This window comes from Pelobates fuscus, chromosome 2 (assembly GCF_036172605.1).
Source record: "Pelobates fuscus isolate aPelFus1 chromosome 2, aPelFus1.pri, whole genome shotgun sequence".
Lineage (NCBI taxonomy): Eukaryota > Metazoa > Chordata > Amphibia > Anura > Pelobatidae > Pelobates > Pelobates fuscus.
The window spans coordinates 390,491,117-390,508,570 of record NC_086318.1 but is presented as its reverse complement, the minus strand read 5'-3'; the positions used below and the strand labels follow the sequence as shown (position 1 = coordinate 390,508,570).

At 36.4% G+C, this 17,454-nt stretch overlaps 1 protein-coding gene across 1 annotated transcript in view; it reads left to right on the top strand.

The window, feature by feature from the left end:
- Nucleotides 1–17,454, top strand: part of SPATA17 (spermatogenesis associated 17) — a 188,983-nt gene that overhangs the window by 46,722 nt on the left and 124,807 nt on the right. The window contains exon 5 of the mRNA XM_063441437.1: nt 7,373–7,476. Within this exon, the coding sequence (XP_063297507.1) occupies nt 7,373–7,476 (104 nt within the window). The remainder of the gene's footprint in view (nt 1–7,372; nt 7,477–17,454) is intronic.

Genomic DNA, 17,454 nt, shown 5'->3' with positions numbered 1-17,454 from the left:
CCCCCATAGAGGTACCCCATTAATAGTGCCAAAAGAAGACTAAGACCAGTGTAAACCTCAGTATCGCTATGAAGTGAGGTCATTTTAAATGTTTTATCATCAACATTCCGGCATAGTCACCTCATTAATCACAGATATAACCTCTATAGCTTGACATAGCGCTTACACCTGCTTCCAGAAATAAACATGGCCCATATTAGCTAAAGGGCAAAAACAACTTCCTCAGGAATTAACTTTGAAATTCAGATACTTTGGAAATATATTAACGGCCTAGTAATTACTAAACAGAAGCAAACAATAATTCATTGGGTGTCAACACTAACTGCAAAGCTTATTCCGTAAGGTGTGAATTGTACTGACTTTTACAATTTAGGCCAAATTTCTAAACTGGAAGCATGGATTACTTAGACGAGCCTTCCGTGTGATCCATTGGTCTTTATTTTCAGTTACTTTTTACTCGGCTCACAGTCTCAATTGTCCTGCTAGTTGCTATTACTTATCTAGCCTAATATTCCCTGTTTGTTTGTATAAACCTCAACCCAATAAACAAAATGGTGTACCTCTGCATAATGCAGTATGCATGACCTGACCATTGCTGAGTAAACTCTAACAAAGTTATATATATAAACCGAACCTTTACCAGACAAAAAAACACTTTGTAATGGTGAATTTTTTTCTCACATAGCGGCCCTGCTGCTCTTAGAATCTCGGAGATTATATATTCTGTGCCCAATATGCCCGTAGAAAACAATTTCACTCCAATTTATTCAACTGATTATTTGATTACTAAAAATAACCTAAAAAAAGTAGATCACTTCCAAAAATTTCTCAAATAGACCTTTAAACACCTCTTCTGCTGTAATAATGATTATATTTAATTTATCAGATATGTATTAGTTAATTAACATTACTTTATTACACCGTGTGACATCACAGCAAGTTCTGACTGTAGTATCCAGCTAACAGTAAGAGTGGATGGGAGCCAGTAAGAGCAGTATATCGATATGTGTACATCTCAAGAAAACAGCCATGCGTACGCAAACGCTCACCGTAATTCCTGTCAATATTTAAAGAACATTTCTATTGTTGGTTTTGGTGACACGCTACCTACAATTGTGGTAATTGACTATCTGCCTTTGCTGAAGGTCTAGCTGACCTTAAACAGAGCCAACAGCTAGAGATTCTGCAGACATTGCACTTATCTCCCACTTTTCCCAACATAAATCATTCTTCTTACTGTGCGGCCAAAGTACGAAACATAGCATACAAGAAAGAAGAAAAAAAAAAGTTAATTAATAGTTCTCCTTTAAATTCTGATTTGTAAAGGTTGATTGCCCTCTACTACATTAAGCAATTCTGAAACTATTAATAAAGGACTTTAACTTTATGTCTCAGGGATTCTGACATTTCTACGACTCCTCACAAGTGACACGACACAAGTTCAGCGACGCTAAACAAGAGATAGAGAGCGCTAATCTGCGGAGAATAGTAACATATGATAAAACTAGTATTGTCACATAAAAATATTATACTGTTGTAGTACTAAGGAAACATTCTTTATGTAACGATATCCCAGTGGGATTCCTTTTTGTGGCCTCATTGTTTAACATGTATTTATATAAAATGACATTGAAGAGCGGGTTGTGAGTAATGTTTCAATTTGTGTAGATGATAGTAAATTATGTGTCAGGGTAAATACAGGGGAGGGTGTAAATTGATTAAAGAAGGACATGGACAGACTGGAAAATTGAGCAACTAAGGAGCAGATGAGTTTCACTGTAGATAAATGGGCCGTGATGCACTTGGGTAGAAAAATTCTTAAGCAGAATATTACCTAAATTGGATTGAAATAAATAGCTGTTCTGAGGAAAGGGACCTTGGGATTTCATAGGTAATAAACTGAAAATGTCTAGTTGACACAGAGCAAGTAATTCTGGCCCTGCCGAATGTCCTAATAGTGCAGTACAAAAAAAAAAGATAATATTGTATTTTGTACAGTTGCACGTTTCCTGTGTTTTTTTTTTTATAGAAACGCAATCTTTATGTGATACACACCTTTTGACATCTGTTCTTCGCAGTACTGGATTCGTTCAATTACAAGTTCATCTGTTGAGATAGTTTAGATAGGTTTTTACTGGTTACTCAGTAAAAAAAGTTTAATGCTTAAAGCTAGAGAGGGGAAAACAGAAACCCTTATATACCTATTCAATACTAATAAAGTCACCTGAAAGGGAGAAAGCTTGGAACAAACTGTCAAAAAGAGAAGGTTTCTTGAAAGGAGCAATTAACTGGGGTCTTTAATATGTTCCCGCAAGACCACAAAGAGCTACAAAGTGTCTCTTACTAAATTAAATCATCATTATAACAGATTTAGAGAAAGAAACAAAGTAGCAAATAAGTTACTAGATACAATAGATTCAACTAAATACCTTTTAATACACTCCCCAAATAATCATGAACAATTTAGCTATAGAATAGGTATAGGGTCTAACTGGAAGGGGTCTAGTAAGTATTAAATATTTAAACCTACCTACCTATACAAATGATGTCACATTCAATAGATAATTAATCTCAATCGAATAGTAAGGAATATAGTCGAGTCTTTAATCAGCTGCCCCTAGCATTCCCCCCAATGTGCAAATTAAGGTAAACTAAAACGCAATGTGCTCAAAAGGAAAAAGTGCATGGTAACACTCTGCCCAATGTGTGTTTCGGCACCAAAATTGTGGCTTTGTCTGGGGCTCAATGACGTCTGTGCCTTAACGACGAGTGACGGACCTTGTCCGTCACCCGTTAAAATTAACCCCAGATCGCTGCAATCGTGACGATCGCGGGGTTAATGGTGCTCCGGTCTGCCTCTGTATTAGAGGCAGACCGGGAGCACCCGATAGTGCTGCTCCAGCACATGTGCCCGCTCTGACAGCATGTCAGAGCGAGCACATGTGCTCAGTGTACTTACCTTCCGCCTCCCTGCACTTCCAGGTTCACTATGAAGTGCAGGGAGACGGATCAGTGCTGATCCTGCCCCCTGTAAAAAATAAAATAAAGTTAAATTAAAATCCCACCCCCCTTTACCCAGTTTAATAAAAAATTAACCCCATCCCTGCCAATTGATCACTGACTACAGTGATCAATTGGCAGGGATTGCATTTTACTATGATCTGACTTTTTTTTTAACCCCTGAGGGTTAATTCTTTTATTTTTTTTAACCCTCAGGGGTTAAATTTATTTTATTAATTAATTTAAATATTTTAAAATTATAAATTTAGCTAGCTGGGGAGGGTGGAAGTTAGTGGGGAATTGGGGGATTTAGTGTTAAGCTAACTAGGGGTTAACGTTAAAAAAAGTTTTAAAATAAGCTTTAAAAAGTAAAAAAATTAAGTTAAAAAAAGTTTTAATAACGTTTAAGTAAAAAATAAAAAAACACCCCCCTTTACCCAGTCAAAATAAAAATTAACCCCTTCCCTGCCAGTCGATCACTGCCTACAGTGATCAAAATATTATACTGTGATCTAATTTTTTTTAACCCCTGACGATTAACTTTTATTTATTTTTTAACCCTCAGGGGTTACATTTATTTAATTAACTAATTTAAATATTGTATAATTAAATATTTTGCTAGCTGGGGTGGGTGGGAGTTATGGGAAAATGGGGAATTTAATGTTAGTGCTGCTTACTGTTAGTTAACGGTAAAAAAAAGCTTAGAAAAATGTTAAATCTGTAAAAAAAAAGTTTTAAGAAAGTTTAGGAAACTTTCAAAAAATTAATAAGCAAAACAAAAGTTTAAAAAATAGTTTTAAAAAAGTAAAAAAAGTTTTACAAAGTTAAAAAATACATTTAAAAACGCTCATTACCACTACACCTGGAACAAACTAGAGAAAAAAATGATCCCACGCCAAGGTTCAAAATATGCCTTTTGAATTACCCCAGGGTGTATTCTTTAATAAATAGTATGTGTTTTTGGGGAAGTTTCAATAACCAACCATCTAAACTACTCCAAATTGGAACATGGACACAGCATAAAACTTCAAAGTTAGAAAAAAAATGAATGGCTGCGTCTCAAATGTGCCCCTTCAACATCCATATATACCTGGCAAAGGTACATACGGGGGTATTGCTGTACTCAGACCACATAGCTGAGCAACATATGAAGTATTATACAGTGGTAGCACACATAAGGTTTGCAAAATATACTGTGCAAACTCACTTTGTGTGTCAAAAAGGCAGAAAAAACGCTTATTACCACTACACCTGGTACAAGCTAGCGGAAAAATGATCCCACGCTAAGGTTCAAAATATGCCTTTTGAAATACCCTGGGATGTCTTCTTTAAGAAATGGTATGGCTTTATGGGGTATTTGGATTCTATAGCCTGGTAAAATACTCTAAAATGGGACATGGGCGTAAAAATTGAAAGTTTGAAAAAAAAAATGTAATGGCTGTGTCCCAAATGTGCCCCTCCGATGTCCACATATACCTGGCAAAGGTACATATGGGGGTATTTTTGTACTCAGCAGACATAGCTGAGCAACATATGAAGTATTATACAGTGGTAGTACACATAAGGTTTGCAAAATATACTGTACAAACTCACTTTGTGTGTCAAAAAGGCAGAAAAAACGCTCATTGCCACTACACTTGATACAAGCTAGCAGAAAAATGATCCCACGCTAAGCTTAAAAATATGCCTTTTGAAATACCCTGGGGTGTCTACTTTAAGAAATGGTAGGCCTTTGTGGGGTAGTTTGAATTTCAAACCTGCAAAGATGCTTGGAAATTGCGTATAGGCCCAGCGTCAAAATTCAAAGTTCGGTAAAAACTGAAATGGCTTGGTCTCCTATATGGCACTGTAGCTTCACGAAATAGTGCCGAAGACATTCATTGGGGGTGTCTTTTTACTCAGAAGACTTAGCTGAGCATAATTTGGGGGTTTTGAACTTAGTGGCACATATGAAATATACAAAATGTCCAGCAAAAATGCAATCCGTATATAAAAAAAATGGCCCAAATTATTTTTTACCACATACTTTGGCATATATTGGTGGAAAAATGGGGGCATGCTAAGGCACAATATGCACCTTATGAGATACCCTGGATTGTCTACTTTTACAAATGGTAGGCCTTTGTGTTTTTTTTTTTGAACAGTCAAACTGTTATAACACCCCAAATGGAAGCATAGGCTCATTAAATCCGTCTCTCAAAACTCTACTGTGAATACTGAAAAGGACAGGTCTCCTGTATGGCACTATAGCTTCACGAAATAGTGCCAAAAACATACAATGGGGGTGTCCTTTTACTCAGAAGACTTAGCTGAGCCTTATTTGGGGGGTTTGAACTTAGTGGCACATATGAAATATACAAAAATGCCCAGCAAAAATGCAATCCGTATGTAAAAAATGCACAAAATTATTTTTTACCACATAGTTTGGCATATATTGGTAAAATAATGAGGGCATGTTAAGGCACAATATGCACCTTGTGAGATACCCTGGAGTGTCTACTTTTACAAATGGTAGGCCTTTGTGGGGTTTTTTTGAACAGTCAAACTACTATAATACCCCAAATGGAATCATAGGCTCATTAAATCCGTCTCTCAAAATTCGACTGTGAAAACTGAAAAGGACATGTCTCCTATATAGCTTCACAAAATAGTGCCAAGGACATACAATGGGGGTGTCATTTTACTCAGCAGATGTAACTGAACACAAAATAAAACTTTGTACAGGAATAGCACACACCAACTTTACAAAATACACATGATAAGTTCTTTGTTATAAGTTTGTGTGCCAAAACCCAAAAAAACACAATTTTACTCCAATATTTAGCAGAGGTTGGCAGTGAAATGGCTACGTAGAAAGTGTCAAAACCACCTTAGGTAAATAGCCTGTGGTGTCTACTTTATATAAATATATACTTTTGTGTGGCAATTTTGTTTTCTTTTATGGCTATTAAGCTTACAAGACAAACATACCAAATTCTAAAATCGCTCCACATTAAAAGTTTATTTTACTCCTTGTGCTTTGTGACCTGTAACTACCAAAAAACACTTAAAATCCCAGACACATTATATATTCTGTAAATCAAAACAACTAAATGAATTTATTTTTAATTACTTTCCTTAACCTGCACTAATTGTGCACACATTATTATTGCAAAAACTGTAAAAAAAAAAACTCAACATTTTTCATTTTTTTTTTCATTTTTCTGTATTTTTTTTATAATAAATAAGCATGTATGTATATATATGTTACATCAAATTAAAGCCCTTTCTGTCCTTTAAAAAACGGTATATAATATGCGTCGGTGCAATAAATTAGTAAAATGCAAATTGCAGTTGAACGCAAACAGCAAAAAATGCAAAAAATGCTGTTGTCATTAAGTGAAAGACAAGCTTCTGAAGCTCTGTCTTTAAGGGGATACGTAGTATCAAACTAACTGGCCTCTGATACAATTCCACCAATCACCTGAGGTGGGTGGGACAGGGCATACCTCCACCTCTATCTCCCCTTCAATAGAAGTGTGGATGTCTGTATTTAATTTTATCACACCTCACAATCCTGGGGAGTGACAGTTTCCCTTTAAAATGCCATTTGTATATTTTATGTTATGTAATAATTACGTATGAATGTTATGTGTGTACATTGAGTTTATTACATGGATTTAAAAGAATGAAAAATACTGTCCATTGAAGCCTTTCCAAAGTTGGCACTAAGTGTATTTTTAAGGTGAATTTTATTTAATAATACGTATCTGGGAAGATTTTACAAGTTGTGAATCAGTGAAATGAGGCAAACAGTTTTATATTGTGTAATTGAAATGTATTATGTTTTTATATATTAATATAAAATACAGTATTTATCCCTAATGGATTCTAAATGAAAACAAAGCCATGCGAAACAGATCGTTCTCACATCTAATTTATTTTTCGAATCCAGTAAAATGTGTTTAAAAATTGAGTCTACATACTCCCTGCAAGTTAAACTATTTCTCAAATGATTTATCAATTTAATCAACAAGAAAAATTAAATCACACAAAAGATTTAGCTTTTTACATGACTCAAGTGCGTTATTATCAACTGGATTGTGTGTTTTGTTTTGTTTTTTTCCTGCTTATTAATGTTATGTAGAGGAGTTATCTGTTAACTAAAATACATCAGGTTACGTTTTACACTAACTTTAGTAAAATATTATATTTAAATGACTGTAATAAACAGAGCAAGTACTGCTTTTATGTGTAATATTGCAATAAATTCACATTGTTTGACATGATATTTAATAGTTAATCTTTGTTTTTCACATATTTCCTATAGTGTATTGTTTGTTGACCAAAATACACCTCTGCCTTTCTAATCGTCTGTTTATTTATTTTATAGATCCAAAAAAGATGGCGTGGCTACTACGTTCGTAAATATGTGCATAACTATTATGCTCTGAAAAAATATCTACAAGCTGTATCAATCAAGGGTAGCATTGTCAGGTAAGAGGAATCACACTGGAACATATACTATTGTGACAGAACTGGACTTTGGGTAAATGGCATGCATGTGGGGCAACTAGAAAATTGTGCACCAGGTATCAAATACACTAGGTCTTTGTAAAGTTTTGAATCTGCTTAGCAACATTTATTTTTACTGGCATTTTGAAGATAAAGAGGTAGACATGTGAAATGGGTATACAAATAAAGAGGGGTATATAAATAAAGAGATTCTGACATTACTTTTTTTTTATATAAAAAATGACTTATGTGCTTCTACTTGATCTGGATGTTTATACTGCTACTTGATGAACCAAGATCCGAAATAATTACGGTAACTGGGTTTCTTAGTTTCTCGAGAGAAAAACCCTCCTTATGTCACATTCCTCCCCTTAATAAGAGTGGCCCCAATAATTAGGAAATCTAAGCTGTTGCCTATGGCTCTAATGAGCAGTGGGGGCACCACTGCCGAATTAGCACCCCCATATTGTAATAACTGGGAGCATTTCCTGATATGGCCACATTCTAATGTTAGAGCAAGTTGCATGAGAATAATTTAAATTGTGACTGCTGCATCGCCTGGGCCTAGTTTTAGACTCCTTTGTGTGCTTTAAATTTACCATACACTTTGTTACATATACTACTAAGGGATTTGCTTTTGAATTGCCCTGCCAACTGTGCTTTGTTTCATTTGGAACCTGATCTTTTATTTGATATATTATATATATTTGCAGGCCATACCAGCCAGAATTACTTCCAGTTAGTGCTAATTTCAGTTTTTATTTGGTTTTCCATTTCACATGTAGTAAATCAAACACTTTTTAGATCCCTGAATGGAGACCCCCAACAGCATCTAAAATTATTTCAGTATTTCCATACATATAGTAAAGCTAAAACATTTATCCTCTTTTCACATTTTTTACTAGTCTGCCGCACACTGTGATCTGCTCTTTGTGACTCTCCGGTTCCTTTTCATTTGGATTGTGATTGCTAGGCATTGCAGACAGGAACTGGGGACTGTATGGTATTCTGGGCACATGGTGTACAAGAATCGTTGTTCCTGTGATATTTGCCATGAGGGAGTGTGCATATAGCTGCAGAGATTTGGGAAATTGCTGCAGTTAGAAGACACTGTATCCAGAGACATGATGACAGGAGCCTCATTGTACCATCATTTATACATTTTACAGTATTTATATTTAACTTTACATTTTTGTGCTTGCATTCCCACTGTAAAAGGAATTTGCGTTTTAATTTGTACAGAGAATGGGTTATTTTATTATTGCATAAAAAAACTATTTTCCAGCAAATCTACATTTTACCTAGACGTATGGCAGCATGTGGTCTCTGCTTGGAGAACACATTGCTATGTATTATACAATCCAATTCTAGACCTCTTTTATTCTCTTCTTCATGCAAGGTTTTGTTAGATTGTTATTTTTCTTTCGATTATAATTTCCTGATCTTTTTACAAAGGACAAAGATTGTATAGATTTTTCGCTGACTGTTAAAATGGTGGTAACGTGCAAAAATGTTACTATAAACTACATCTCTACTCTCCATGAGATTGTGAAATGGGCAAACTACTTGAAGCAGAAATATTCAAATCATTACAATGTGAAATCCAACCTAACGCTAACCGTACTAAGTTACAGGAACACTGCAGTGTTTGGAATACTAAACTGTATCGCCAACACTAGAGTCTCCCTCTGCACCTAGCCCTCCTATCCCCGTGGCGAAGAAAGGGTTTAAAAAAACAAGCACATTTCTATGCTTATGATGTCAGCTATAGGCAGGCAGGCATTAGGCCTTCCCCATTATAAAGCATTGACTCAATGCTTCACTATGGGAATTTTCAAGACGCTGGACGTCCATGCAAAGCGTGAGGACATCCAGCGTCATTTCACTGAATGAAACTCTGTGAAAGACTAGTAAGCGCCTATACTGGCTGTCTGGGAGAAAGCCACCAGAGACAGTCTTAACCCTGCAATGTAAACATTGCAGTTTCTCTGAACTATACCTCCTATATAGCGAGTACTGGTATATATATATATATATATATATATATATATATATATATGGAGTTGCGGGCCCCTGCTGGCTTGTACAATGAAGAGAGAGCCAAGAAGTATCTTCCTCCAATGGCAACGGGCAGGAGGTCCTCTCCTCTCGCCAGCCATGAGTTGCCATGGCAACACTCCACACATCACGGAATGCTGTGGCGTTGCCATGATAATCCGCATTAACGCACTTGCAGGTCGTGAGAGAACAAGAGGACCTGCTGCTGGAGGTGAAAGAAGAGACTAATGGGCCCCTCTTCATTGTACAAGCATGCTGTGCCACTGGACGACCAGAGTATCTAGTGTCCCTCCTTCATGGCCACAAAAAAGCACAATCAATTAAAAAAAATACTGCTTGGTAAATACGCATTGCATGTACTAGACAGACAGTGCATTTACTGCACAAACACAGACACTGCATTCACTACATACACACACTGCACACTATACATTCACTACACACACTACATCCACTACACAAACACAGACCCTACATCTACTACACACTCTGCATTCACTATACTCGCACTGCATCCGCTATAAACACACACTGCATCCGCTGTAAACACACACTGCATCGACTTTACTTGTCCTTGTGGGCGAACTCGGGGGGAAGCCTTGTGGGCCCCAGGGCCCTGTCAGTGTGCTATGAAAGGAGCCCCAAAATGTCTTATGGCAGCCTTGTCTGCAGCAAGCATTTATCTGCTTGTCGGCGGACCGAATGTAGAGCTTTTCCACCTCTGATTGGAGGTTAAACTCTTGCATGGATTTGTGTACTGCCGAGGAGTGCAGTGATGTCAGATGTAACATCAGTGCTCTTTGGCACTATCTCCTCAGCAGGTCAGCCTTATCTACAAGCAGCATCGGAGAAAAAAAAATGCTGATCTGCTTACTAAATGGCTAATGTGACTTATATTGTGACTGGTGACTAAATGAATACTGTGACTTATAGGATGAATGAATGCTGTGACTTATATTGTCACAGTATTCATATGAGTACATTGGCAAACATATTTTAATAAAATAAATTCATTATTCCCAGTCAGATAGACTGCCAATAGATGTAATGCTTTGTCTTGGGCTGACCCTGCTTATAGTGTTCCTTTAATAAAACATGTGAATACGAGTGAAGTAACATATTTGTCAATATTGGTAGGAAAAATCTCAGGATGAACGCCCAGTGGGTCTAGACCTGCCTGGGAAAGTGGCATGTCTGAGTATAAAAGGTTTGGAGAGCACCACTGAATTGTTCTCATATTGTATGGGTGCTCTAAGTGCACGTTACATGGCACAGGTTTTTATAATTTGCTTTCTGGGGATAGCTTCCAGCTATTCCTAGATGCCTGACACCAGGGAAACAAACCCAGGACAGCAGAACAGGACCCCCAAATCATGACTGTCCCTCTAAATCCAGCATATTTGTAAACATTGTTGCTAATATTCTGATGTTCATTTGACACTTTTTGAAGATTTGGTTTAATAAATTATCTCCAATAAATATTTAATTGCTGGCAAAAATAATCTTGGAAAGTTAATCCAGGAAGTCATGGGCCAAGCCTGGACACCCCTGTTGCACTAAAGATTGTGCATATTTCTATAATTAAGGTCATTGTTTACTCCCACTATGATTTATAAATGCTGACTTTGCAGGATGATAAATTAAGTCTTATCTTGAGAACAGCAAAACATGCTAAATTCTGTGCAGTTCCATTAAATGTTAACATATTATAGGCTGTCAGATAGTCCGTGTTATGCTGTCCATCCTCATTTAACTATCCCATAAGATCTCTTAATGAAGTTGAGCCCCAAGTTCATGCCAATAATCCTGTGGCAAGAGTTTGAGCAATGTTCAATTCATCACTTGTCAGGAATGCACTTTTAGTTTATACATTTAATAAGGGCATCCTCTTGCTTGCTTAATTAGAAGCGAACAGTTTGCATATTTACTAAATGCAGAGTGTCATTGCCACCACGGCCTGTTGCCTACATGAATTATTTCTCTATCTGCAATAAACAGCTGGGTAATTATTACTGCTATAATCAGATAAATTCCCTCTGTAAGGCTTTTCTTATGTGGTAATTTTTTGAACTCATCCATCGCTTAGTAAAATTTATGAACTCCAGCAACTTGGCCACTTTTCACACAATAGTGACCGTGTTTCCTTTTTCAAGGACGCAAAGAGAGCGAGAGGAAATGTGTAAACAAAGACAACATCTATAATTACAAAAAAACGACAATATTTTACCATTTTTATTATTATTACATATCACATACTGACATTTTTGTTAAATATGTTACAATAAAATAAAAACAAAAAAAATATATCATGTTTTCTGTTTTGGACAATTAAATTAGCAACTGAAGAAAAATAAATCTAAAATAGATCAAAATTTAAATAGCGTAACATTTTGTTTTTTTGCAATATTTTTGATATCTAGACCACAACAGAAATACTGTAAAATCAGTTTAACTCAAAAATAGTATAGCTTTAAGGAGTAGTTAACCTTAATTAAAATTTTTAGTGTTCCCCAGATTTGAACTGGATTCATTTTACGCATAGATGATAAGTGTTGGCTCAGTACCACCCACAATGGCCGCTTGGGGTGATATTTCATTGTGAAGTGCCCAATCAGTTATGATTTGATTCCCTAATTCTAGTTTAAAGCGGCACAGTCATCCTCTAGGGACTTTGCAAAGACTCCCAATGGTGACATCCCCACTGGGGGTCCGGTGGCCGGAGTAGGAGGCAGTTAAAGGTGAAATTCACTTACGTAAACTTGTCCCTCACGGGCATCTTGTTCCATCGGGTCCTCTTCAACTAGAGTACATCATTGAGGTCTATGTAGGATCCTACAAGACCACTTGATTCTGCATAGACATTCCCTGCAGCCGTCACTGGGATTGATACTGTATCTTCACCCAGAGTCTGAAAAAGTCAGGCAGAGGAAATATACAGAGACAATGTAGTCCCTACTTTTGTCTCTGTATATCTATTGACTGGGTTGGAATTTCAGTTGAAATTACAACACAGTCAATATGATTATTTCAGAAAGATTCTATCTACTCCTTTTTCAGGGGGGCATTTTTACAGTAACTTTCACAATTGGAGATAGTGTCCAGTCAAAGAGATTTGTCCTCCTGATTGTTCAGATCTCTCTTCCGTGTGCCAACAAATCACATTCTCATATCCAATGTCTTAAGAAGAGCACTCAGATAAAAAGTGCTCCCATGTTTTACTTATCTGTGAGCTTGTTTGAGCAGGGCCCTCAATACCCTCTGTTCCTGTGCGTCCAGCTAGTCTTGTTACAATTACATGTCTGTTAGTTCATCTGTTGTACAGCGCCACGGAATTTGTTGGTGCTTTATAAATAATAGTAAATAAACACATAATCAGTATACCTGCTGCGCTTACTGAACCTCCCCTCTACTTTAATGTGATCTATGAAATGCTGTGTGTTTCTGCAAATTGTTTTATCAATAAAAAAAATACACTGTATAGCTACTGCACTTACTGTACCTCCCCTCTACTGTAATATGATATCTGTGAAATGCAAAGTTTACCTGCTAGCTTTATATAAATTAATACACCGTATAGCTACTGGCCTTACTGTACCTCCTCTCTACCGTAATATGGTATCTGTGAAATGCAAAGTTTACCTGCTAGCTTTATATAAATTAATACACCGTATAGCTACTGGCCTTACTGTACCTCCTCTCTACTGTAATATGGTATCTGTGAAATACGACGTTTACCTGCTAGCTTTATATAAATTAATACACCGTATAGCTACTGGCCTTACTGTACCTTCTCTCTACTGTAATATGGTATCTGTGAAATGCAAAGTTTACCTGCTAGCTTTATATAAATTAATACACCGTATAGCTACTGGCCTTACTGTACCTCCTCTCTACCGTAATATGGTATCTGTGAAATGCAAAGTTTACCTGCTAGCTTTATATAAATTAATACACCGTATAGCTACTGGCCTTACTGTACCTCCTCTCTACTGTAATTTGGTATCTGTGAAATACGATGTTTACCTGCTAGCTTTATATAAATTAATACACCGTATAGCTACTGGCCTTACTGTACCTCCTCTCTACTGTAATATGGTATCTGTGAAATGCGAAGTTTACCTGCTAGCTTTATATAAATTAATACACTGTATAGCTACTGGCCTTACTGTACCTCCTCTCTACTGTAAAATGGTATCTGTGAAATGCAAAGTTTACCTGCTAGCTTTATATAAATTAATACACCGTATAGCTACTGGCCTTACTGTACCTCCTCTCTACTGTAATTTGGTATCTGTGAAATGCAAAGTTTACCTGCTAGCTTTATATAAATTAATACACCGTATAGCTACTGGCCTTACTGTACCTCCTCTCTACTGTAATATGGTATCTGTGAAATGCGAAGTTTACCTGCTAGCTTTATATAAATTAATACACTGTATAGCTACTGGCCTTACTGTACCTCCTCTCTACTTTAATATGGTATCTGTGAAATGCAAATTTTACCTGCTAGCTTTATATAAATGAATACACCGTATAGCTACTGGCCTTACTGTACCTTCTCTCTACTGTAATATGGTATCTGTGAAATACGACGTTTACCTGCTAGCTTTATATAAATTAATACACCGTATAGCTACTGGCCTTACTGTACCTTCTCTCTACTGTAATATGGTGTCTGTGAAATACGATGTTTACCTGCTAGCTTTATATAAATTAATACACCGTATAGCTACATGCCTTACTGTACCTTCTCTCTACTGTAATATGGTATCTGTGAAATGTGAAGTTTACCTGCTAGGTTTATATAAATGAATACACCGTATAGCTACTGGCCTTACTGTACCTCCTCTCTACTGTAATATGGTATCTGTGAAATGCGACGTTTACCTGCTGGCTTTATATAAATGAATACACCGTATAGCTACTGGCCTTACTGTACCTCCTCTCTACTGTAATATGGTATCTGTGAAATGCGAAGTTTACCTTCTAGCTTTATATAAATTAATACACCGTATAGCTACTGGCCTTACTGTACCTCCTCTCTACTGTAATATGGTATCTGTGAAATACGACGTTTACCTGCTAGCTGTATATAAATTAATACACCGTATAGCTACTGGCCTTACTGTACCTCCTCTCTACTGTAATATGGTATCTGTGAAATACGATGTTTACCTGCTAGCTTTATATAAATTAATACACCATATAGCTACTGGCCTTACTGTACCTCCTCTCTACTGTAATATGGTATCTGTGAAATGCAAAGTTTACCTGCTAGCTTTATATAAATTAATACACCGTATAGCTACTGGCCTTACTGTACCTCCTCTCCACTGCAATATGGTATCTGTGAAATGCGAAGTTTACCTGCTAGCTTTATATAAATTAATACACCGTATAGCTACTGGCCTTACTGTACCTCCTCTCTACTGTAATATGGTATCTGTGAAATGCAAAGTTTACCTGCTAGCTTTATATAAATTAATACACTGTATAGCTACTGGCCTTACTGTACCTTCTCTCTACTGTAATATGGTATCTGTGAAATACGACGTTTACCTGCTAGCTTTATATAAATTAATACACCGTATAGCTACTGGCCTTACTGTACCTTCTCTCTACTGTAATATGGTATCTGTGAAATGCAAAGTTTACCAACTAGCTTTATATAAATTAATACACCGTATAGCTACTGGCCTTACTGTACCTCCCCTCTACTGTAATATGGTATCTGTGAAATGCGAAGTTTACCTGCTAGCTTTATATAAATTAATACACCGTATAGCTACTGGCCTTACTGTACCTCCTCTCTACTGTAATATGGTATCTGTGAAATGCGAAGTTTACCTGCTGGCTTTATATAAATTAATACACCGTATAGCTGGTGGCCTTACTGTACCTCCCCTCTACTGTAATATGGTATCTGTGAAATGCAAAGTTTACCTGCTAGCTTTATATAAATGAATACACTGTATAGCTACTGGCCTTACTGTACCTCCTCTCTACTGTAATATGGTATCTGTGAAATGCAAAGTTTGCCTGCTAGCTTTATATATATTAATACACCGTATAGCTACTGGCCTTACTGTACCTCCTCTCCACTGTAATATGGTATCTGTGAAATGCGAAGTTTACCTGCTAGCTTTATATAAATTAATACACCGTATAGCTACTGTCCTTACTGTACCTTCTCTCTACTGTAATATGGTATCTGTGAAATGCAAAGTTTACCTGCTAGCTTGATATAAATTAATACACCGTATAGCTACTGGCCTTACTGTACCTCCCCTCTACTGTAATATGGTATCTGTGAAATGCGAAGTTTACCTGCTAGCTTTATATAAATTAATACACCGTATAGCTACTGGCCTTACTGTACCTCCCCTCTACTGTAATATGGTATCTGTGAAATGCGAAGTTTACCTGCTAGCTTTATATAAATTAATACACCGTATAGCTACTGGCCTTACTGTACCTCCTCTCTACTGTAATTTGGTATCTGTGAAATACGATGTTTACCTGCTAGCTTTATATAAATTAATACACCGTATAACTACTGGCCTTACTGTACCTCCTCTCTACTGTAATATGGTATCTGTGAAATGCGAAGTTTACCTGCTAGCTTTATATAAATTAATACACTGTATAGCTACTGGCCTTACTGTACCTCCTCTCTACTGTAAAATGGTATCTGTGAAATGCAAAGTTTACCTGCTAGCTTTATATAAATTAATACACCGTATAGCTACTGGCCTTACTGTACCTCCTCTCTACTGTAATATGGTATCTGTGAAATGCAAAGTTTACCTGCTAGCTTTATATAAATTAATACACCGTATAGCTACTGGCCTTACTGTACCTCCTCTCTACTGTAATATGGTATCTGTGAAATGCGAAGTTTACCTGCTAGCTTTATATAAATTAATACACTGTATAGCTACTGGCCTTACTGTACCTCCTCTCTACTGTAATATGGTATCTGTGAAATGCAAAGTTTACCTGCTAGCTTTATATAAATGAATACACCGTATAGCTACTGGCCTTACTGTACCTCCTCTCTACTGTAATATGGTATCTGTGAAATACGACGTTTACCTGCTAGCTTTATATAAATCAATACACCGTATAGCTACTGGCCTTACTGTACCTCCCCTCTACAGTAATGTGACCTGCGAAAAATGCTGAGTACATCTAGCAGTTTTATGAAAATAAATAAATAAAAATTATATACCGTATATATTTGTATGTATATATATATATATATATATATATATATATATATATATATATATCCTGTATGACTAGTGCACTTACTGTACCACCATCTATGTACATTTTATTTGAATAATGCTAAGCATACATTCTTCTTCTATATAATTAGAAAACAGCATACACAGTATTCATACATCCCAAGTGTCCCTGTTTAGGAGGGACAATCCCTAGTTTTAAACCAAATCCCTCTATTCTAGTAGCTCTATGTTGTTGTGCATAACAGAGCTCCACAGCATTAATGCTAACAGTAATGTGCTTTGAAACATACATAAATGTAGTTTAGATATCAATGTGTGTAAATAAGATACATTGTTTTTGGTCTAAATTACAATTTAATTGTATAAATAGTTACTGGTAAATCACCAAAACATTTCTAAAAACAGCCCTACCCCTGGCCAAACACCTAATTTCACCCCAAAAATGAAAGTGTCCCTTTTTGCCCATTTAAAATGTTTGAGGTACGCATATCATTACTGCACTTTCTGTAAAAACCTTCTACTGTAATGTAACCTATGAAATGCCAACTATTCCTGTTATTGATATGTTATTAAAAAAAAATACACACTGCACTTAATGTAGCAGCCCTTTACTGTAATGTAACCTATAAAATGCTGCGCACATCTATTACCT